Source organism: Megascapheus bottae, chromosome X, assembly GCF_031878675.1.
Source record: "Megascapheus bottae isolate mThoBot1 chromosome X, mThoBot2.hap1, whole genome shotgun sequence".
Lineage (NCBI taxonomy): Eukaryota > Metazoa > Chordata > Mammalia > Rodentia > Geomyidae > Megascapheus > Megascapheus bottae.
The window spans coordinates 2,101,456-2,127,420 of record NC_143547.1 but is presented as its reverse complement, the minus strand read 5'-3'; the positions used below and the strand labels follow the sequence as shown (position 1 = coordinate 2,127,420).

Sequence of the window (25,965 nt, the reverse complement as noted above, 5' to 3'; positions counted from 1 at the left end):
TTTCCATCAACTCTGCAAACCTACCTTCCAGCTGGGAGCTGCAATTATTAACTCAGCAGATAGGTGCTTTGTCAGATTCAAAAGAAAACAAATCTGCTCCAATGAAGGGAATAAACAGCTCTAATGTGCAGCCTGGGAAGCATTTTCATTGACAGGACATAATCACCTTTCATTTCATGTAATGATACTATATCGTGTTTACTTTGTGCCCCCCCTTATTCCAAAATTATAACATGCCTGCTCCCCTTGACTGGAAGCTTAAACCCCTAAGGAATGCATTGAACTGAATGCCATTCGTTCATACCATGAAGCAATTATTGACTTTTTATGCAGAATTCACAGTGTGCACTTGGAAGTATATTTTCTTTCAGAATTCGTCATCAAAAAAAAAAAACAACTCAAGAAAATCCTTTAAGCAAACTGCATCTCCTCTAATGTAATGCTAGTTCTTGACTCAAGTAATGCAGCAACCTATCACCAATAGATTTTTCTGATTTCCTCCATGGATACAACTTTTAATTTCCACAGAGATCTCCAGCATTTTATTACTGGAAACAAAGGGTAACAACACATGTAATCTCTCAGATCCATTTGTCTTTTGTTGAGTATATATTAAAAATGTGGGTTTGATAAAGAAGGAAATTGATGTCTGCTTCAAACATAAAACTATCACAGGGAATGGGGGTACAACCACAATATCCACATGCACCTTCACAATTTAACTATTCTTGACTTTTTTAAGTTGCTGGTAAAAGTTTGAGAGAATTTATTAAAGGAAAATAGATAACTCATCCAAAAAGTAATAAGTCTTAGGAAATCTTCAAATAAAAATCAAGGACAAATTGCTCTAAGAGTAGTAACCTTTGAACTACAAAATAATGTTTGAAGATATTCAATGACTTCTTCCCTCTTTGGCAAATTTGAATTAGATCAAGAAAAGTTGCAGTAGAAATACTTTGGGGGGCTTACACAAGATAAGGTTTTCTATTTCTAATTTCTGTAATGACAAAATCTTATCCTCTTGATTTGACTGTACTCTGCTGTGATGTTAAAAAAGCAGGGGAGAAAATACAAACTACTTGCATTTATTCAGATTATCATTTTCTACAGTTTGATGAGCCCAAATTTTATTTTACATTGACCAGTGAATAGACTGGCAGATGGGAATGTTAAAGTATTTCCAACTTGGGCCAAGTTTATACCAAAGAACAGTGAATGTTTCCACATTTAATTATTAACCTCCACTATTCAGGAGAGAGTAGCTCACCCAATTACCCACCACGAGAATTGCTTGTGGAGTAGAAGAATTGTGTGTCTTAGCCAATACTCACACAGGGAATACTTTTTACATACACAGACTGATGGGTGCCAGAAAGCCAGAAGACCAAAGAAAAGGTCCCTTCAGTATGAACTTAAAGTCACACTATGTAGTTAGGAAATAACTCTCCAATCTTCTTTCATCCCCTGGCTGTATCCATACAATCTTCCACCTTCCCAGGTAGTGTAAGATGTTTTTTGCTCAAATTTAGATATTTTTCTCCTATCTATAAGGACCAGAATTCTAAATTTATGAATCACAGTTATGTTCCTTCTCTATAACACACAGTCAGACAAGCATGTCTTTTTTACTTCATTTAGTGGAAAACTGAGGAAAGAACAGCATAACTTATAGGGTGCTCTTAGTCTCTGTTAAACTTGTGTGTTGCTACAGAGATTAAAGTAGACATTGCTCACTTAAGAATAATGACAATGGCTTTCATTTTTGTCCTGACCCCCTCTAAACATACTGAATTAATTCTTCCTTGGAGAGGCTCCACTGTATCTTAAGCTTAGATTCTTGAAAATCGCAATTTATATTAGTTACTTAAGGCTCTTCAGTATTTGGTGGTTGTCAATAAATGCTAGATAAAATCAAGGAGAGCTTTTTCTGCAAGTGAGAGTCCTCTATGTCTCTTAACTGCCTACCAATCAGTTGTTAAGGTTAAAGAAAATCTGAAACATTCATGATAATAGATTTATCTATCATATTATTTAGTTATCAGATAGTAACTGAATATATGAAACTTGATTCCTCCTAGAGTTTTATCTGTTTTGCCGCCATCAAAAAACAATTGTGTTACATGGCATTTTTTAATTTCTAAGACAAGATTTACAAAGAAAGTCTAATGTCTTTCACAAAAATATGTAAAGAAGTGAAAAATAAAATGCAAAGGTGCTAATTACTAACCATAGCTTAGTTCTGAAATTGTCCTTATAACTTCTAAGACTAATGAGTACAGATACCTTATACTGAAAACCTGAACTTCTCAGACATTCTGATAATTAAAATATCTCTTAATAATGGACATTACTCAGCAGGCAAGAAAAAGAACAGAGATTGTCATTATTATAAAACTTACTAGTAAATAAGAACAAATGCTTTCCAAGTAAGTTCTATTCTCTGAGAAGACTAGAGAGATGTGCTTTTCTATTATCTTGCTTTGTTTATTATGGTTTTGGAGACAGGGTCTCTACTACGTAGCCCAGTCTGATCTGGAATTTGCAGTCCTTCTGCTTCAGCCCCTTTAGTGCTGGGATTACAGATGGGCATAAGAACATCTAGACCAACCTTACTTTTCAAGAAGAAATGAACAGACTTGCGAACATATGGACATCGCTGACTTTAGTTTAATAACTCATTGAGTAATCAGTGCAGATCTCTAAAGTAGCTGATTTCGGTTTAAGTTTTAAAGCCTAGCAATAGACCAGCATAACCACTACATTACGACCTGGTCTACCCCTTAAAATGTCAATGATCACGGAAGTGGAGACAGCAGAAGCCTTGACTAGGAGACCTTGCTTCAGATAGATACCTATTGATCAAATGACCTGGAGAATATGGGAACTCAAATGCAACTAGGAGAGTAGGAAACACACACACACACACACACACACACACACACACACACACATCAAGGAAATCTTAGGCATATCTTCATAAATTCACAATCCATGTCTTAATCACATTCTATCGCTAGAAATTTTCCAGTTTTGAGTGGGACTATCAATGAGCCAATAACATACACCTATGACCATGTATGAAATAGATGACATAATATAAAGTTGAACAATATTGTCTTCATGGTAACAGAAGGGACTTGGCAAAATGTATGTAATTAGAGTGTGAGCCCAACTATTGGCCTTTCTTCCAGTTTTTGCATTGTCTAGAAGACTTGAGTCTGCTTGCCACTTTCAATTTCTCTATGAGCATCACCCTAGAAAGTATTGATGAACCAAAAATCACTTTCCATATGTTCTTCTGCATGATCAAAAACAACTTGGGCCATCCCAAGATGGCCTCACAAAGCAAGCACTTCAACAACTATGTTCTGAGGAAGGGAAGTCTACTCTCATCTGCAGCAATTCTGAGTAGGGGGAGAGAATTTCCCAAAACAAACCGGAAAGTGTCTCTAATACACATATATGATTTTTCCTCTCTACTTTCTAAGAATCCTAACTTGGAAGTGGGGCACAATAAAGAATACCAAATGCCAAATATCCCCTGAACAACCTTGACAGACATATTCAAATAAAGATCACCTCTTCCACTTCATGGTGATCTGTATTTACTAATAGTCCATAGGCAGCTTGGCTAGAAGAATATAGCCTGTGATTGTAAATGTTTCCTTCCTTCATTTCCAATCTCTGCTCAATTACAAATTGGACTCAAGCCAAATGTGTTTTATGATTTAAAATCGATTTCACTAATTTCTTGGAAGTAAGAATATTTCACTTAGGTTGGAGAATAATTGAACAAACACAGGATTGTGCTGTCAATTTAAGAAATGCAATATAAATTTTTGTTTCATAAAACTGCTGAAAACCCAAAACGCTGTAACCACTCTGAGAAAAATAATTTTTTCCTTGAATGTTAAATCCAGAATTAACTATGACCTAGCAATATTATATGACCCAACCATTATAATACTAGGTATATGCAAAACAAGTGAAATCAGGTAATGGATATTTTGTGTGTGAATGTGATTATGTGCACGTATGCATAATGGGTTATGTGCATGTGTGTGTGTGAATATGCAGTATGTTGCAAGTGTTTTACCATGAGATTCCTCCTAGCCCCCCGAAAGTTATACTTTTGAACTCCTGTTCATAATATCACTACTTGCAATAAAAGAGGTAGAAACAACTTAAATGTCCTTAAGTAGATAAATAAATAAACAAATGCTGTGTATATATAGAATGGAATATCATTCTACTTTAAAAGGGAGTGCAATTCTGAACAATGCTCCAACATGGATAAACCTTAAAAGCATTGTGCAAACCGAAATAAGCCAGTAAAAAAGGGAGATACTACAGAATTCCACTTGTATGAGATATGTAAAGAAATCCATAGAAATTCTAAATAAAACAGAGGTTACCAGAAGCTATAAGGAAGGGAGATGATGAAAAAGTTCTAGACAACAATTCATTGATTTTTCTAGTTACAGAGATATAGTAGCATTCTTGACTATTTCTAGAAAACTTTCTAAATGATACTATCCCATGTCAAACTTTGGCTATTAGACTCAGACATAAATCAACTGGTTTGATGATTAATAATGGCCAAACACTTTTTCTCTTGGCCACCCTACACATTGAATGGCCACTTTAAGATAGCACCTGCACAAGTGTAAAGTAAACCAATTTTACGAGACAGAGAAGGCACAGGAAATCAAGCTGCTTGAATAATGACCTTCAATTGTGTATGTGTCCCCACTTTTATAATGTTCTATTATCAAAATTACAAATCCATTGGCTGAGAATTTCATTATGTCCCTGTCCCCCTTTTTACTTACTTGATGAAGTAGTCTCGCCCATCTCGGTTTGTCATCATCTCCCATCCATAGGGTGGTACCTGGTTCAAGCCCCAGGTTCCTGAGGGAGGCGGCCAGCCTGAAGACTTTGTCCTGTGGCTGGAAAGGAGAAAACAAAATGTATCATCACACCTGACTTCTGAATATGTTTTCTGAGATACTGCATCAGGGAGCAGTCATACTTTTTGAAATTGTGAGCTGAATCGTCAACTAATTCAAAACATAAAGAATGTTTTAACACTAGGTATTTCCCGTGTGTTATTTCATTCATTTTCCATAGAAATGCACTTATAGATCTCACAATAAGGAATCAAATCAACAAATGGGTCAGGAAGATTAAATACACTTCCTAAAGGCAGATAAGCCAATTTTGTATAAAAATAGTGTGAGCTGTAACCCTGTCATTGGATATCCAAACCAGGGTTCTTAACCATTCGGTGAAGAAGGGAAGCTTTTAAGTTGGCAGGACCATAGACAACTTCTGCCTCCAACCCCTTTGTCCTCCCAGATGCAGCTGACCACAGCTAGCACTTCTGAAGAAAAGCACGGCCATTCCTTTTCAGTTTTGCTCAGAAGTATTTTGCAAACGTTAACCTTGCCTGTATGTTTTCTCTTTAATTTCCTTTCAATTGTTTTCCTCCTCCATAATGTGTGCAAATTTGATGTAGGTCTGATAAATTTAGAATGTCACCATAGGACTATTTCTTGCCCACTGACTATTAAAAGAAAAGACACGACCACCACTTTTGTTCCTCTGTCTTACACAAAAGTCAATAATGGCATTTTGCTCTGGTGTTTTTTTTTTTAATGTTCAGCTTCCCTACAGTGAGGGAAAGTATGAATTTGCTACCTGAAGGACAACAACAAGAAAAAAAAACAAATAAAAAACACCCCATACTACTTTTTCCATGCTAGCAGGGGATGCATTTGGAACGCTTTTTAAGGTGGTACCAAGAAAACAAGCCCTTAGAGGTCTGAGTACACTCTAATTTTTAAAATTAAAACTTTCCCTAAAGCAATAGTACAGTGAGAAATGGCACAAAGAATATTCTTGAGAGTAGAAGGAAGTTTAAGAATGTGATAATTTATTCTAGAGTCCTAAATTCTGTACGATATTAAAGCTACAACTCTTTCATTGGAAGGGCCTAACTTGTTTAAAGCAAATAATGGTATTTCTTTATACGTCCTTTCATTTCTTGTTTTTTTTTTCTCCTTGAAACCCTAATCACTAAATGAAAAACACAGACTTTTTAATACAATCTAACAAGCTGTCAAGGACACTTTGTTCAAGAAGCAGCAAACAACAGGTGGTAAAATGTTTTCAATTAAAACCTTCTCTCATCAAACACCAAATGAGTAGGGTGCTGGGGTGCCTCTAACATTAGCTACTCAAGAAACTAAAGATACAGAGGATCAGGCTTCAGAGCCAGCCTGCTTAGAAAAGTCCACTCCATATTCATCAAAATGTAGGACTGACAGAACGTTTCAAGTGGTAGAGTAGCAACTGAGCAAGCAAGTTGAGTGATAACACAAGGTCCTGAGTTCAAACTCTAATACTGCCAAAACTAAACCCAACCCCCAACCGAAACCAAAACGCAGTGTGGAAACATCCTAAAAATACTAATGGAGTACATCTAAGTCAAGGGAAATCAGCTTCCATGAAAGAAACATTTAAATGATTAAGATCAGACATGATACTATGTTTGCCTACTCATGTGTTGATAGGAAGTATGCAGATGTGAACGGCCTTAGTAAAATTTAGTAAATGCAAAGCCTAAGTAGAATGGGAAAAAGCCCTCTTAAAGAATCTATCCAGAAGATGGAAAACTCATTATTGAGAAAACTATGTGATGTGCAAGAGAGATGTGGCTCCTATATCTAAATAGTGTAAGAACTGAAAGTCCAGCCTAGACAATAGCCAGCCTCAGAAACCAGTGCTTTCCTCTCTAAGGAAATGGTTTGGGGATCTGATTTCCCAGTCTCACCCAATAAGCACATTAATCTTTTCACTGTTTTTCAAATGTCCCCCATTCCATCACTGCTGAAAAACACAACTTTCTCTACCCAAATGGTAACAGGGTGGCTTCTTTATAGAGCAGCAGCACAACTAACAATGTAAAAGCAGGGTCCTTGGCTCATATAGAAATAACACCCTTTCCTTAGGAGAGAACAGGCACTGCTAGGATAACATTGTACAGAACTGACCCTGTTCTCTGTAGAACTCACTTTTGATCATAATACCAAGACTGGATCCCAGTGTGAGATGTATGCTAATATTTTCCCTGTCTTTTTCAGAAAGTATCCATTTTAAGTTCCTGGAAACCCTTCCAGGGGCCAACACTATTGTAAAACAGTTCTCTGTGGATGAAGTCTTACTTCCTTTGTTCAAGGTATTTTAAAAATTAATTTCAGGATTTCTCTTGACCACCTCTGTGGAGTACAGAGACTCTCCTAAGAACAACACTAGCATTTCTGTTGTGCTGGCCTAGGGTTGTTGAGGATGATCTTCAGGTTGGCTCTGCTTAGATTATTTGCAAGGAGAGCCTCCAATCTAGTGTTGCCAGACTTAGTGATAATCAATGTGTCAGTCAATTTAATTAGAGTTTTCCATATATTATCTGGGCAATGTGAATGCTAACATAAGTTTGATATCTATCATGTTAGAACCAGACCATCTCCAAACTGTGATCTTGAGCCAATTACTTGACCTCCTTTGACCTCCCCAAGATCAGTAACTTTTTGTAAAATGGTAATAACAGGTTTCATGTCTCCAGGAGAATATGATGGCTGCCATACTATATTGAATGCAGTATCTGAACCTTGCTAAGTGGGAATCTACTTATTTATGGCAATATAGAACTTTAAGTAGCCACACAAGTATATTTGATTTTAATCAATCCACAGGAGGAATAGTCATCTATTCCTTCTAGTCTTTCAAAAGCAGAGCAAAAAGTGGTAGAAGCAAGACATCATCCTTTCCCATAAATATAGACACTGATGGGCTTATCTATGTTGAAGGCAGAAGGAAATATCAGAACATGATTACCAGTAACCAAAAATCTGTGACATGGGGTAAAGAGGGTCAGTGTCTACTTTTCTCAGACAAACTTTGAAGAATCCTAATAATGCTGATATTCTGTAACTTCGATCTGAGACCACGGTGTATGAACCACTTTCAAACACTTAGCTCAGCTTTAAAAATAGTGACCTACATTGTCAGGGTTATTTAAATCACTCCAGAAATTCCCACTGACTGACTGACCGATCTGGTTTGCAACTTTGAGACTCACTTATTTACTGTTTGCAACAGATTGAAAACATCCCGGCCAAAAAGGACCTTCATACTTTATGTGAAACAAGAGCAGCAACGAATGGTGTAGGCAAAGTTGCAGCTTTGTGTTGGGAGCATTGGGAGAAACAATGAATGGTTTTTTTCCTACCTTCCTGCCTAAGCCCAGCTGGTCTTCTTCCTTTTCCTCCTCCTACCTTTCCTCTTCTCCTCCAATTTTTTTCATTATTCCTCCTCCTCTTCCTACTCCTTTTCCTTTTCTCCTTTTTGTACTTTTCATCCTTTTCTTTCTCCTCTTTTTTTGGAGACCCTGGACTTTGGAACAAAAGGCCTCCTCTTTCCTAAACAAGCAGATTTAGCACACTCCAGTTCCTTTTGCTTTTTTTTTCAGATACCATGTCATGATCCCCTGCCTCAGGCTGGCCTTACATTCTCCTTACCTCCCAGTAGCAAAGATTACAGGCATAAACTCCCATATGTGGCCTTTGGGCCATAACTTGATGGCCAGTAATCCCTAGAAAAAGACAAGGCTTTTAAAACCACTTGAAGGCCTCCGTGGTGATCAGAGTTTCCCTAGAAACAATTCAAGATCAGAAAAAGAGGAATAATGTAAGACAGAAAAGCTATGAGATTCTGAAGTCCATGTCAGATTTAAATTCTGTCACATTTGTAACAATGCATAAATGACTGTAAGCTCTTTGTACCTTATTTTCATCATCTATGCAGTCAAATTATTCTGAGTCAATGTTTCTAATTCAGAGATAATTTCATCTCCATTGGACATTTAACAATGAGCATTATACTTTTGGTAATCATATGTTAGGGAATGTATACTTCATACATCTAGTGGGTAGAGGCCATAGATGCCACCACACATCTAAGTGTACACTTGGGAATCCCTTACCAAAAAGAAGAAGCCAGTGAGAATCACAATACCTCCTTGTCCCTCTCCTCCTTACAAATGTAAGACTCACTTTTATGAACAATCCTTTGAATGACCCCTGATATCCTAAGAGTCTCAATGTATGTGCTTGAGAATTCCTAAACATCACACACTAGCTACCATTCACATCAGATGCATCCTTGCCTTGAGTAAGAACTTTGATGTTCAAAATGTACATTTGTATCTTAGTTCATTGAATTTTCCCACTCCTTAAAGCTGAAAATGAAATTATAATTTGCTTTATGTTGTCGAGGAGATCAGCATAGCCAGTTTCTCCTTGCTCAGAGAGCTAAATAAGAAAACAGTTGACAGAGCAAGTCTTGAAATGCATTTCTTACAATGTGGTTTTTACTTCTTTGTTGAATTTGTATTTGTACCTCCCAAGTAAATATGTGCTGTCAAGTAGATATGCTTAGACATATTTACTGTTCTTTAAGGGCAGTGATTATGTCTTCCCCTCCAATTGCTATTATTCAGAGTAATGCTAAGTTCATAATTGATGTTCCCATGTGAACTGCATTAATAAATGAATTCAAAGTATATGGTAGTACTGGTATAGACTCTCACTCTTCTGTCCTCTTCATCAATTTCTATTTGTGCATGCAAATATGTACTTTAAAAATCTGATAGTAAGTTACATACCCCATTGTGTACCATTCTAAAGTTCTGAAGAATCAGCCAGCTGCTGATGGCTCACACCTACTATACTAGCTACTCAAGAGGCTGACATATGAGCATTGCAGTTTGAAATCAGCTTGTTCAGGAAAGTCCATGAGACTATTATATTCAATTAAGCACCAAAACGCTGGAAATGGCGTTGTGGAACAAGTGGTAGAATGCTAGCCTTGACTAAGAGAAAAGAAAAGAACAGAGTTCAGGGACAGAATCCAGGCCCTGAGTTCAAACCCCATGGCTGAAAGAATTTTTTTAAAAACCTGAACAAATTAGCCAAATTAATTAAGAAAGATTTGGAATAGAAGCACAGGTATTGTGGGGGCCTTTCTGGATAATCCATCAGCCTCCACCCAGAACTTGGTCAACACTTCTGAGCTCAAGGAGTCTCATGGAGTAGATATCACAGATAGATAAGATTTTCATTCGTCAAATTATTCTATATGGGTAGATTTTAACCCATCTCAACCATTTTCTGCATTTTCTTCCTTCATTGAAGGCTTAGAGCCTTGCATTGAGCTGTAAATATGGAACTTGAATAGGTTCTCAGGATCCACCAAATATACTGTGTCATAGCAATTGACAGTCATTACAGGATTAATGAAACACAGCATTGGTTGAACATGCCAAATTGAGTAATCTAATTTCCAAATATGTTGTTAAAACACTTTTGCAGTTATCATTTTGAGAGAAAGCATTTATCTTCACATTTCACTTATTTATAGATGAGTCATAACTTAATATTGCTACGCACCCAGTTTAATCAAATGTAATTTAGTCAGTATTGCTGAACATTCATATGAAAATTGAAACATTTCCTATTATTTATTGTAAAAATTAGTTTTTCATGTCATTAGGGATATATATTTAAAATTTATTGGTTAACATATTTCCTAGATTTCAACCCCGGTGATTCTTTCTTCTGCATTGTCTAACCTACTATCAATACTTTCTACTTTATTCTTCATCTTCCTCCTTCTAATTGCTCATTTTTGATGCCTTGCTTTAGATCGTGTATGGACTTCTTTAACTCCTTGATTTCTATTTGAGTGGTTAGCTCAGCAGTTTTACTCTCATTGGACATTTGTTGGAGTTCGGCCAGCTTTTTGTTTGTGGATGCTATGAATTCGTCCATTTTTCTTTGTAAATCCTTTATTATGGCCTCCTTTATGGCTTCCTCACATTCACATATCACCTTCTTTATGGTTTCCTCTCGTTTAGATAAGGCTTCCACAGGTATCTCTTTCTGTATGTTTTCAAACTTTTCATTAATCATGTTTATCAATTGCATTTGTATAGCACTTAGAGGACTCTCCTCTAGTTTTGCCGTTGACTGCTCCTTTGCCTGTTTATATTGGGTGGGAGATGCTATTCCTTGATTTGCCATTTTTCTTGAGTTTCTTGTTCTGCCCATTTGAAAATGGGAGCAAGATTAATATTGCACAAAATTATAATTTTTAAGATATAACCAACCTAGAGCTCTTTAGCTGGCCAGACAATAGATGTTCGCAATTTTAGATTAGTATTATCAATCTCTCATTTTGCGCACTTACAGATAAATCTAAGACCACCACCGGTCATCGTTTTATGACCAAAAAAAACCCTTCAATCCAATCTCGATTGTATTTAAGTCCCTCTGGACCTATAGTATAATTGAACACCTAGATATACAGTATTGCTCAACAACCATCAACTGTAGATCCATGTATTATAAAAGTTGAAGGATGAACAGAGGAACAGAGATAAAATAATAGTATGAAAGACAAGAGAGGAGGTAAGAAAAGAATAATGTAGGTGTGTAAGATTAATATAGTAATGAAGAAAAGGGATAGCGTAAGGATAGAACTGACCTAAGGTAATACAAAGGTAAAATAGTTGAGTACAAAATTTAGAAAAAAATAAGATAAAACTTATGAAAATAAGAAGAGTAATAATAATATAAAAACAAAAGAGGAAGGTATATATGGGAGAGTTCAATGATAAAAATTTTACAAAAAAGTAAAAATAAACAAAAACAAAAAAGAAAAACAAGAAAAAGGTGAGGGGAGATCCCACACTATTGTGAGTTCTTAGACAAGAAATACTAGGGTTAAGAACCCACAGATTAAAAAGCTGGTTACTGTATCAATAAAAATACCATTTGTATCCAATCTGTACCCAGTGCTGTCACTATGTTTCTAGGAACAACCATAAATGACAGAAGGAAAGTGGGAAAAAGAAAAAAAGTAAAAAATCATAACATTAAAAGTGGAGGCAAAATGGCAAAAAAAAAGAACACATGAAAATGAAGAGGTAGAAAAAAAAGAAGGGATATTCTTCAGTTTTTTTTTTTTTGGGTGGGGGGAGGGATAGGAAATTTGTGTCTCTACTAAATTTGGGATCCAAACACTTCAAAAAGTCTTTTTCTCTTGCAATTTGACTTGGTGATTTTTCTGATCAGTTTGCTTGATTGGGCAGAGAAAAAAAAAGATGGTGAAGCTGCAAGCGGCTTTGTTTACCAGGAATGCGACCCCGCCCAGGAGGAGGAACTTCCGCTAGGGAGGAACTTCCATTAGCTCCAGGGGCAACTTCTGGATAAGCTGCCTCTGGGAAATCCTTTGCCCTTTTGAATGATGGCGCTGCCAGCACCACTTCTCAGACTCCAGTTGCTTCGCAGGGTCTTTGCCAGCAGTCAAGATGGTGCTGCTCTCAGCTGGTGGGGGAGGGGCTCCCTCCCAATGCCGTTCCACAAGCAGAAGTGGAAACTTCTCCTTGGAGGTACTCACACATTGCTGGATTCTCCGGTTCCGTGAAGCTGGCAGGTCGGTGCACGGCCTGGTGCCAGCTCTGGGCTCGTGCATGCTATGTGTGGCTCTGTCTGGAGCCCTCAGGTCTGCGCTGCTGGGAAGCACTGTCTGCTCTGGTTCAGTAGGGAGGCTTTGTCTCCGTGGCCACTCTGAGCAGATGGCTGCTCCATGCTGTCTTCTTGTGCCGGTTTTCTGCCTTTTTCCTTTCTGACTTAGATGTCTGTGGCGCTAAAGCTTACTTAGGTTCGATCTTTGGGTATGAACTTTCCCCTACAATGCTGGAACTGGTATCTTGGTGAGAGCTCAGAAAGACTCACACTGAACCGCCGCCATCGTCCGCCGATCTCCCTACCATTAGTTCTATACAGCAAAACTTTATTCAAAAAACCTCTATGTTTGAACTTCAAGCTATAGTTTGTTGCTGTGTGATAATCTTGCCTTTGAAAATATATAATTTTGCTCCTCAATTTTCTTACTCAAAGAATAAAGGTGCTACACTACATATTTTTCTACATATTTTTGGATGTCCTTTTATGCTCAAAAGTATCTGACATTATGTAAACAAGTCTGTCTGAAATTCCATTATCTTTAGCAGGAGGTAACAGAGGTAATAGTTCACCACTTACGGAAAATAAATAAGAATCCTGTTTACCATAGCATTTTATCCAATAATAGAATACTAAAGTTGATCACATACCTGAATATTTATGGGAAATTTTAAATCTTTGAACCACCAATGTTCTCTTATAAATTAGGGTCATTAGATGAATTGTACTTTAAATATACAATATACAGGTGGTTCAAAACAATAATAGAAAAACTCACTTTAATGGCTGATTCCCAAAATTCAAATCAAGTTTCTTTGAGACTTGAAGAAATAGAATCAAACATTTTCAAACATGATTTTACAGGTGGTTTTACTATCCCGTTGTGTGATACCCAGTAATATCCCTCAATTTTAATCATTCCATTTTAGTAAATTTACAAAAGTCTGCTGTTTTCTAGCTAAAATATTGCATGTATATTATAGATAATCCCAAATATACTGTCTGGTTTGCAATGTCAATATTTTGGGAAAGATGTTTTCTTTACCATTGATGCTAAAGAAATACTGTTTAGTGAAAACCTGTCCAGGTCCTTAACAAGGAACAACAAAGAGTTGCAATATACTTAGGTTGCCTAAATGTGTTCTTGCTAAATGTGTCAATCTGTGTCTTCTTTCCAGATTTAGATTGAGTTTGTGATATTTTGTCAGATTATATACAAAATAAACAAGATGTATAAATCTACAGTGCTCTGTTGATTAATTCAATGGCTTTCTGCTAAAATTAATTCATTAGAAGTAATGGAGAGATGTATTTTTTGCTTGTGACTTGTACATACAGGTCCATTGTCCTAATGACAACCCTGAATTCTTTATGCAGTTTCATGGCATCTCAAAACTTCCTGTAAGCTATGAATATAAGAGAACAAATGTGAACTTGATACCAAATGCAGAAATTAAAATGTTCAAAGTCCAAATATGAAAGAGAAATATATTATTTTACTAAATTTCTAATAGTTGCACATTCCATAGGCCATACAAATGTATAAGAATATAGAGTATAAAGAGCTTTAAAGAAAATATAAAATATATGAATATGAAAATAAATATCACTTGGGGCATTTTTTTAATATTTTTATTGTATTTAATAACAGGGTTACATGATATTTGCCAGATAGAAGGTGCATTAATTCACATACATTGATACCCTTCCACATGTCTTGGTCCCCATTACCTTCCCCCCCAACCCCCTCTTGGTTTTCCCCCCTGCCCTGTCCAATTTCAAGTAACCAAATACAAATGTATATAATATATAAGATAACAAAGTGAGATATTGTGACAATATGAGATAACAAAGGAACAGCAAAAGAGATGAGAGATAACATAGCACCTTAAGGACAGCAATCATTCATTATATGGCTTTTGTTTCAATATCCTAGAGGTCCATTCAATTAGCTTCATACTATATGGCCTTATGTATCAAGTTTTTGCTCTATTGCAAATCTTTGCTATTAGAGCCCAAGGTTTCTACTGGTTATGATGAATGAGGGAGATGGGGCATTTTTTTTCTTTCTGTCACTTGTCTCTCTGTGTGTGTCTCTCTTCCTCTATCAGTTTTCTCCATGTATCTCCTCCACTATCTTCCTGTTCTAGTTTATAAATGTGACAGAAAGACATACAAATATTTTATACTCTAAAAAGGGACAATTTATGATCAAACAGAGAGAATATATGATGATGACTGTGGCTAAAAAATAAGCTTTATCCTTCAGTGTTCCATATTTTTAGGAAAAAGTGAATTATGGCTATTCTTTAGAAAAATATTGAAGAACTATAGTTCTCCCAAAACGCTACAGGTAGAAAAGAAGGCCTACACTTAAAATTAAATAATTCATATAATTACTCATTCTGATGTCACATTTATATATCAACTTTGATAACTGGTACATTTATCATGAAAATTATAATAAAAATTATACAAGATATATGGTACTGTTAGTAATGTTATAGTTTCTTAGTTTTCATCCATCTTTCCAAAGTTCTATTTGGGGCCAGTTCTGATTTTCATTCCATCTACTTTAAACATAGGTGTACTATCCCTGTACCCAGAAAAATATCCAGAATGTCCTTGTCCTAGCTCAAGTAATAGCAACAAATAAGCTTTGCTACCTTTTTATGTGTAAACATGATCATTTTTTAAATCATAACAAAGCTATCATGTATTTCTCCAAGATATGTCATATATACAAAATGAGCTGAAAACACTAGAATGCAATAAGATTTCAATGTTGATACATCATGCAATAATTACTTCCACAGAAAGGAAGACATTTATTTACAAAATCAGTAGACTTAGAAATTGTGGGAAAAGAACTCTGTTGTAAATCTGTGGGACATGCTAAGGTTTTATTGGACACATTTTAAAAATCTCTTCCTCTAACTGACAATAATAATACATCTGCAACTGAGAATTTTTCCAGGAAAATGATTTTAGCAACCAGCGAACACATTTATTAGAAAAGTACATAAAAGCCTTTCAGAATGAAAAAATGCCCCTTATGTCAATGTTATCCACTTAGTCTGGGTCTTAACCACCTGAGCAGGCACTGAGCAAGGCTCAACAATTCATTTCTTATGAGATTTCAGGTCTTGTTGCTGGTTCAAGTATTATACCTTGAAAAAGGAGGTAAACCATGGTGCTGGAAATTTCAAATTCAGGCTTTCTGGTGGAAGGCAGTTGACAGGCTAGTGAGGGTTGCCTGGCAGGAATTTGCCAAAATTAAAGCCAGTACCCTCTCCTTCTGTGGTGTTGACCTCCAGGCACCTAAGTCTAGACCAAAAAGTCCTTGAAAACTGGTTTGAGAAGGGGAAGAAGACATAACCTAGTATGTCTCCTGTCCAGTATTGTCCCCTTACATGGTACACATGCATTTCAGACATGTAACATCATTACTACCCTAAATGCTCTCTAATTCATTTCCTTCCATTATTAACAGAATCTCTGTTATGATCTAGAACTAAAGGATTCCTTTCTTTGAGAAGGATCTCAGATGAAGTATCTTTAGAAGTTCTATCAGTAACTGCAACTCCAAAAACAGCTCACAATACTTGGGGTGCTCTTAATCTTTGACTGTAGCTTAAGTTCTTTGGCAAAACAGATTGAAAGGTCTACAGATCTTTCCTTGAAGCCCTTGCTCAACTCTTCTTCAAAAAGGTGAACTGAGTACATATTGTACCGTAGATATCTAAACCGTAAATGATCACTTAGCCCTAGTAGTTAAGGGTATCAGCTAAGTGAGGACAGAAGGCTGTTACACAAAAAATAAATTGACAAAAACCAACTGAATTGAAAATAGTTATCCATACAGAACCATGGCAGTTTGTATTAGAAACCTTTTTGTACTATCTCGCTCATAATAGGCTAACTTTCATATCCAGTGATGGAATCTCATGCTTCTGTACACCACACCAGAGATAAGCACTGCCTGGTTTTTATAAGTACAGTGTTAGCTGGGCTAACACGAGCTGGTGGCTCGTCCCTGTGATCCTAGCTACTCAGGAGGTTAAGATCTGAAGATCACAGTCTGAAATCAGCCTGAGCAGTAAAGTCCATGAGACTTTTATCTCCAATTAATGACCAAAAAGCAAGAAGAGGAGCTGTGGCTCAAGTGGTTGACCATCAGCATTGAACACAAAAGCTCAGAGACATCATATAGGCCCCAAGTTTAAGTCCTAGGCCCCACAAAAAAGAATTGGAACATGGCTATGCCTATTTAAGTGAATACTGTCTGGCTGGTTTCACACAAATGGAGAGTTGTATAGTATGAAAGGCTTGCAAAGGTTAAAGCATTTCCATCTGGAATTTGGTTAATTTCGAATTAGGCATTGCCTAATGCAAACAAGTTGCTCCAATGCAATAAATACCTGCCTCAGATCATTTCTACTGTATCATATACCATCATATAGCTGTACGTAGGTGGACAGGTAGGTAGGTAATTAGGCTTGCTGGTAGATGATATATTGGTGAGTCCCTCCAGGGACATGCACTTTCACCACTCCACATATTGTCATTTACTTTATATTGTGAATAGTTAGTTCTCTTATGAGGTTCCAAGCCCTCCTTTAACCAGCTGTGCATCATCAGAATAATGATTTATATAAATGCTGAGTTCAGGGAGTGGAACCAAACTAAAGTCTGCAGTTTTTCTAGGGCAATACTGAAGCCATGGTATTTGGGACAGTGAAATTTCTGAAAGCCATAAGCAAACATCTGATTATACCTGTACCTAAATTAGTGGAAACCAAATGGGCCTTTTGGCAGCAAGAGTGGCTGTTATGGCCATTTGGTTTGACAGGGATTTTACATGAGGCTTCACAATGACTGGAGCCCATAAAATACTTGATATTAGAACTACAGATCCTCAGTGAATCTTTACTTTCAAACCCAGCAGAGATAAAGGACACATTCTCTTCTCTTCTCAGTTCAGACAACCAAAAGGGACAGCCATTGGCATGCTGGCTTATGTGCTGTGAATTTCTCCTCTGGCTCCAGCAACCTCATTCATCTGGCATTTTATCATCTTAGCCAGGCTCCAAGGATCCAGCAGGAAAGAGGCAGTAATTGCATTTTGTATGAAATTAACATTTTTCTCTTTTTAAAAATTTTCCGCTTTATGTGCATCAGTTTTGAAGAATGGAAGAAAAATAAATATATCCCTTTTGTCATCACCTCTAGAAAAGAGGCTAAGTGAGATGCTTTCCTAATTACATTCACCTGTAATATGTTTGAATTCTCAATATTCCATTCATTTTATCATTTTGGCAGCAACACAAATTATATACCTGTGTAACTGTATCATATAAGCCTATACAGTTTCTAATACTGGCTAGGAAAGACGACAGAATCAAATGATTTCCTATAATCCTAGGTGTGTTTGGTGGGTCCTTTACAATCAATTCATATTTTCCTTTTATCCTAACCCCATTAAAATATCCAAAAGTTTGGTTGCTGACATATCCAGATTCTCTAGTAGAAGATTATATATAAATTTAGAAGATGTTTTATTTCTTTTTTAAAAAAATTATTGTAAAGGTGATGAACAGGGGATTCCACTTACTAAATTAAGATAATGAGCACATTTTTTGTAGGTCATGGGGCTTGAACTTGGCTGGGTGCTGTCCCTGAGCTCTTCAGCTCAAGGCTACCCTTGGGTCCAGGCCTTGACGCAAGCCCCACTTACCATTTTCTAGAGGTTAATTGGAGACAAGAGTCTCAGGTCCTTTTGTGCCCAGGCTGGCTTTGAACCTTGATCCTCAGATCTCAGCCTCCTGAGTAGCTAGGATTACAGGTGTGAGCCACCGCGCTGAAGAGCAAAAATCTTTTTAAACAATTTCTTGAATAAAAAGGTTAATATAAAAAGGCTTAATTGACTGAAGGATTGACCATAGAACCAGATGGTAAAAATTATGCATTTCTGAGAGATGTATAATTTTTACTAACAGCCTTAAATTCATAAAATTCCCCTGAACCACACAAAATATTCAAATAAAAGGTCTGCATCGTAAATCAAAATGCCATTTTTGCATAACAGGAAGTACTGCTTTGTTTGTAGAAGATAATGAGCTGTGAATGATACAAAATTGATGTCCATAAACTTTTGATGATTCCAATAATTAACTTCTGCCTTGTGTGTATTCTTCTGTATAAACTCAACATCCTGCTGCGTAAATGGCATAGGTGATTTAGCCTTAAAAAAGCCAATTAAACTCTCATCTCCTTTTTGAAGCTTCTGCAATACACCTTGAGGTCTGGATTTCTGTACTGCTGACCAGTTTATGCCTCCATGTGATTAAAATCAATTAAGTCTAAAACTAAATTTAGGTCCAGTATGGGGAAACTTGCATGATTCTTATTAATGTCCTTATCCCTCTAAATGGCTGCTGCATATCCAAAGAGAGTATATCCAGAATGTAATGAGTTTTTCTGGACGAACAAGCTTTTGGCTATTTGAACTTGCTAGGCCTTCAAGCATAGACAACTTACAACTGCTTCCTTATTCAGTGATTTACCTGATCAATTTATTCTGCTCTTGGCTTCATTGTTCATTCTACAAGGATCTTTGAATAAAGTTGCAGTATCCAATAGTTATTGAACACTGAGGAAGGGATGAATTAGAATTAAGATATGCTTTAAATGTGACATATACACACCATTTTGAAGTCTTAGTAAGGGAACATATAAAAGGTTCCATTAATAATTATATAAATATTGCACATTGAAATGGTAAGCTAACTATCTAAAGCCACAGGGTACAATTGGCTCACACCTGTAATTCTAGCTTCTTAGGAGCCTGAGATCTGAGGGTCCAAAGCCAGCTCAAGCACGAAAGTTTGTGAGACACTTATCTCTAATTAACCAGGAAAAAGCTGAAAGTGGAGCTATAATTCAAGTTGTACAGCACTAGCTTTGTGTATAAAAGATCAGGGATAATGCCTAGGTTCAAACCCCAGGACTGTAACTATATACATACATCTCTCTTTCTCTTTCTCTCTCTCTTCCTCTCTCTCTCTCTATATATATATATATTTATATATATATATATATATGTTAAATTGCACTGTTTTTTTAAATTTTTTCTCTTTAAATATGAATATTAGTGACACATACATGGCACTTCTAGAACTTGAGCCTCTGAGGCAGGATGTAGTCTGGGCTACATAGAAAGACCATGTCTCATACACTGACCAATATAAAATTTTAAAAAAGATCATGTGGCTTCCATTGCAATTTCAATGGAGTATACTACCCTATAACTTGGGACTGAGTTACCTGTCCTTCCTGGAGACTTCTTTATAACTGTCATTCTTTTCTTCTTAATTTGTCTTGTGACTTCTGTATATGTTCTGAGGTTTGTTAGTCACCTGACACAGTGAGGGTGGTATACAGTTCAGGACAACACCAATAGTAGGCAGCCATGTACATCAGCTAGATAAAGAGAAGTTCACAATTCACCAACTGCTAAGTATATGTAGCAAAAAGAATACATGGAAAAACATATCTTTGTTCTCAGGCCATATTTTTCATCAGCTTAAAAATAATCTGAAACAGGGCCGGGAGTTTGGCCTAGTGGTAGAGTGCTTGCCTAGTATGCATGAAGATCTGGGTTCAATTCCTCGGTACCACATACATAGAAAAAAGCTGGAAATGATATTGTGGCTCACGTGGTAAAGCTCTAACCTTGAGCAAGCTCTAGGACAGTGCTCTGGCCCTGAATTCAAGCCCCACAACTGGCAAAAAATTAAAAAATAATAATCTAAAACAGTACAATGTTTGACATTTGCACACTAACAGTCTTCTGCTGACTCTTGAAGTCATTAAGGCCATTTGCCTTGTTCATAGAGAGGATGCCAACCGTCAATCATGACTCACAAGACAGCCTCCTCCAGGCCAATCTCATTTTATTGAAAAGATAGAACAAGGTGAGAGTTACTTTATCTGGAGCAAAGATGAATGAGTTGAAAAATAAGGGACAATAAATTCGTTAGTAAAATCTATAAAAGACATGATTACTATTTGTAGTTTATGTAAATTTCTTCCAGCATAATCTATTAGATTAAGAAAAAATTCTGAGAGAGAGAGAAGGTTCAATATTGCCTTTCTTTTAAAATTTCATTTCATTGTTCTTTTTCCTTGTCTTCCTCCTTCTCCACTTCCTTCTCCTCTTCATCTTCACTTTTCTCTTCCTCCTCTTCACCTTCATTTTCTTTTCTACATCATTTTTCTCCTCCTACTTCTCTCTCTCCCCTCTTCTGTCTCCTCTCCTGTTTCTTATGCTTTCCCTTCTCTCCTCCCCTTTTCTCTTCTGTCTCCTCTCTCACCCTCAGTGTAGCCTGAACTTATACTGGAGTCTTTCTGATCACTCTTAGAGAGTCCAACATCCAAACTCTCATTGTGTGTGTGTGTGTGTGTGTGTGTGTGTGTGTGTGTGTGTGTGTGTGTTTTCCTTTTAACCCACTACCTGACTTCCTCTGGGACTCTGGCTATGTGTCCTTGAAGCCAACAGCTATTTATATAATTGCTCTAATTTTTTTCTTGCAATTACTTTATCCTGTTTTTATTTAAATCTTGCCCTTCATTCCATTTTTTTCATCTCTCACCCTAGGAAAATTTCTCTTTCTGGCAGGTTTCTCTTGTTCTCTTTTGGCAGTATTTCAGAGGCACAAATAGTCATAATGATCAAAATATTCACTTGCAGAGGGCCCTACCCACGGAGCAGGAACTGTTCCTCAGACATGATCTCATCAATTTCTCCTCCACTCTACAAAGGAGGGACTCACCTCCTAGGACTGACAGCCATGGGAGAAAGCAACTGCATTGTTAAACCTTAAAAGAAAGAACTGGGAAGAATCATTCCTCACAACAAATATAGCTGCTTGACTTCCTTCTGGGCCTCATTCTTAATTGTTTTATGACATAAAAGAAAGATTCTTACTTCTCCCTAAAAATATAGCTTTAAATTTGCTACTGTTCCCAGCTGAAGAGACATGGAGGGAGACCCCAAATTTGGCTTATATTCTATTTCCAGTTGTTGTCTCTGTTTCAAATGCTTTCTTAGGTTTTTGTGGAAAGCCCTACTACTGTTTCTTATTTTCCATTATGTATTGTTCTCATTTAGATGGCGTATGAGAGCTTTACACCCAAAAGAGCTATTGAAGCCAGTTTTATCTCTTCAATCCAATTGATATAGGTAAGGCTAACTGATGCTCAAAAGTATGAACATGTGGTTACATATGGACCATTTGAGTCCAGTGTAAAAATTAGTATTGGTCTTCAGGATTTTCAGTCTATACTTGAAAACTTTTGACAGACTTTAAAACAATAATCACATTTAGTAATCAAAGGAACCCTGTAAGGTTATTATTCTCAGCTGTCTTTCATAAAAGTGGAAAAATGCTAGGCTACTTTCCAGAGTAATACATCTACTAAAAGGATGGAGCCAGTATTTTAATCTAGATTTGACTGATTCAATCTGTGTTTCTGAACTTGCTTTTGTTTATGCTACTTCTCAGCATGCTAAGGAAAAAAAAAAACCAAAGCCACTTTTTCTACCTTCATGTTCACATAGGTTAGATTTGCCAAGGCCAATGCTTCTCTAAGCGAAATTGACCTTGGAATGCTCCATTCATGAGAACCAACATTTGGCCTATGTCAAAAATCTCATACTTATAAGAAGAAAGTGCTTACAAAGTGGCTGACATTCAACACACATCACTTTCGGTAAACTTAAGTTATGTCTCTGACAGCCATGATGGACATGCCAGTACATTTCCTCTGAGCCAGATGTTGTCAAGGACGCAGTGGAAACCAAGAGCCTAGAGACTCTTTGTCATACCACTAGTCCACACCTGGTCACAGGCTAGAAGTTGCTTCAATTTAGGCGATAAGGACTAGGCTATGTCAGGATTCCACATCAGATATAAATTTTTACATCTCTGATGACAGATGGGAAATGCTGCAATTTCTCCAAGTTCATTTTTGAGTCTTTCAATCTACAAACAAATGTTCTATCAATAACTTTTTGTGGTGAACTCATCAAGTGATCATAATGTTTTGTAGGTATATATACCCATTATATTCATTCTAAAATGCCACTAATATATAATGAATGTGCCATAAATACTTATCCACATCTGATTTCTATGCCAACTTATTTGTTGCTAGTTATGAGTTATTCTTAATAGGTGCATTTTCTAACACATGGTCCTTGATCTCAACTCACTTCCAATATTCATTCCTGGCCTGTGTAGTCAATGTAGCTACTGAAAACAACCAGCTAAAAAAACTGATGTGTGCCTTGTAGCTCTTCCCACACTCCTTGCATGGACCTCAAATCATTAAGGATTAAAAATGCAGTATCTTAAAAATTCTATGAGTGCTTACCCCAGAATACATATATCTGTGTAAGCCCCCATACATATCTTCCTTGAAAGGAGTCTTTGTTTTGGAGCTCTTCTAAGATATTAGGGTTATGTTTCGTGTGTGTGTGTGTGTGTGTGTGTGTGTGTGTGTGTGTGTGTGTGTGTGCGTGCTGCTCAGGATACAGGATAAAAGGAGAGATGGATGGATGATCACATATATGAGGGATGACAGAGAATGCCAAACAGGAGTATAGAAACCTTAAAGCTAAATTTCAGAATTTGTCAATATTATCAGGAAGAAACAAAGATTTTGGTGACTGTGACAAGCATAAAGAATTCTCTAACATATAGAAGGTAGCATTTAATATCTGAAGGAGAGAATTTTTTAAAATCAGTTGGATCTTATACTTGGTCTTTGGAAAATATGATCATGTTCTGGTTTTCCCAAGGGGACTTTGAGGACAGTTTTCAATCCATCTGGATTTTATTATATCTGAAATGAACTTTAAATGATTGTAATTATAGAATTAAAATAAAGTATGTTTATGTTCATTCACAAATATAATTTATTAATGTTCAATATGTGTGAGTTTAGCCACAAAGACTTGAAGCTAGTTACTCTATTTGCTAAAGGGAAAGCATCATCAATATTGTAGCCACTCATATATGCCAATGAATCATTTTTATTTTCTTTATGTGAGTACAAGTCAATGGATGAATTGATAGAGTTGTAAAAGTTTGATCAAAATATTGCTGAACATGGGGTCATCAATAACTAGATTTGCATAATCATACAATGATTATTATGAAAAGTAATAATTCTGAAAAATACATAATTATTGTGAAAATATCTCTTTATAATATACCTGTTGTGAAGAAAAAATTGTGAAGAAAATTGTGTGTATGTGTGTTTGTGTGTGTGTGTGAGTAATGAGGACTGATCTCAGCCTCTGGCTTTTTTTCACTAGGCTCTCTACCACTTGAGACATAACTCCACTTTTAGCTTTTGAATGATTAATTACAGATAAATCATAGATTTTTCTACCTGGGCTGGCATTGAACCTTGAACATTAGAGCTCAGCCTCTGAGTAGCTGAAATTTTAGACACGAACCATGAAGGCCAGCCTCCTGATAGTTTTTGGCAACAAGAGCAGCAGAGTCCTTATTACTTCATAACCACTCTCTGAGAGAAGGTTCTCAATAATAGATGAGACACTTTTGTATATTTTTTACTTATTAGATGATATTTCTCTACATAAGGTATCTGGTTATAAGCCAGTGATAGATAATCCATTCGAAATATCTTCAAAGATTTTATTCTTCCCCCAATTAGCCTTATTATAAAGTTGCCTTTGAAGCAATCACCTTGCATCATCTTGAGTATTTGCCAGTGCTTATTTTCCAAAAAGGTAATTATAAAAGCCAATCTACTTCCACCTACAAAATCATCATCTCTTGGGAATATTTTCCTTTATATAGCTATATAATTTCCCACAATAATTACCAGAAGGTAAAAAGGAAGGAAGGAAATAAACATCTACATTAATATCAAGAATCTAAATTACCAATCTCTACTCTTTGACTTCTCAAAGGTAAATAAGATTTTAAGTCTGGAACATAATATTTAATGTCCATGTCTAAGTAATGAAATAATTGAATTTCATTTTAAGGTGGAAAAGAACCATAACTTGCTTTAAAATCACTTTAAAAGTTGACATTTTCTCAAAGGGAGTCAAAGTTCTTTTTCCTAATTTGGGCTGCAGTTTTAATTAGGCTGGATAAGCCATTAAAGGATTCAAATTTGATCGTGCTTGCCTCTAACATATCTTATGTTGCATGGAACTGGCACACTAAAACACATATTTCTAATCCTCTGTTCCTTGAGAGATTATCTTTCCAGAATTTTCTGTATTGTCAAGGGAATAAAAGAATGGGCACCTGCCAAATCCATGTTAACTGATGCTTGAGATCCCATGGTAAGGGTGTGAGAGATGGTGACATGACTAGGACATTCTCTACTTGGGTACCATTTAAGGTATATCTGTTGTCTGAAAATCTCAAATAATGTACACGTAAGAAGAGACAAGATGTTTCTGAGAGTTAAATAATTTCATCTCAATGTACTTTCCTTTCTGTAAGAATGTATATCAAGCCAGGAGCTTATGGCTCATGCCTATAATCCTAGTTACTCAGGAGGCTGAGATCTGAGGATCGTGGTTCAAAGCCAGCCTGGACACTAAAGACCATGAGGCTCTTATCTCCATAAGAAAACTAGAAGTGGTGCTGTGGTTCAAGTAACAGCACTAACCTTGAGCTGAAGAACTCAAGGACAGCTCCCAGTTCCAGAGTTCAAGCCCCATGACTGACAAATAAAGCATGTATATCATCTTAATCCTTTAGCATGTTAGGGGCTTAATCTTCCCCTCACTACAGCCATGACAATGGAAAGTATGACTTGGTATATGGACAGTTTCCTGTTAATCTCGATTTTAGACAAACATGTCAATGATTGTCATTGCTTTGGCATGATATTTCTTTTGTGTTATTTTCAAAGAATATTTCCTGACTGGGTTTCTATGGCTCAAATCTTTAATCTTGTTTACTCAGGAGGCTGAGATCAGAGAAAATTGGTTTGAAGCTAGACAGGGCAGAAAAGTTCATGAAGTTAGATCTCTACTTAACCAGTAAAACACCAAACTGGTGTTATGGTTACAGTGGTAGAATATCAACCATAAACAAAAATGACAAGTGAGCACATGAGAGACTCTGAGTTCAAGTCCAGGTAAGTGGTCACATACATACAAAAAATGTTTCCTATATGCAAATGATTTACCCTAGCTCTTTGATAACATATTGTTTGTTTGTTACCGTATTTGTTTGTTTTAACAAAAACTTACATGTTACTCAACAGAAAGACAGAAAAAATATCCTCACCTTATTCAATACAGTGAGATAAAATTCAT

At 36.4% G+C, this 25,965-nt stretch overlaps 1 protein-coding gene across 1 annotated transcript in view; it reads right to left on the bottom strand.

Moving 5' to 3' along the window:
* The window catches only part of Frmpd4 (FERM and PDZ domain containing 4), a 342,429-nt gene that overhangs the window by 181,962 nt on the left and 134,502 nt on the right, over window positions 1-25,965 (bottom strand). Inside the window, exon 2 of the mRNA XM_090325736.1 lies at window positions 4,833-4,949. Within this exon, the coding sequence (XP_090181862.1) occupies window positions 4,833-4,949 (117 nt within the window). The remainder of the gene's footprint in view (window positions 1-4,832; window positions 4,950-25,965) is intronic.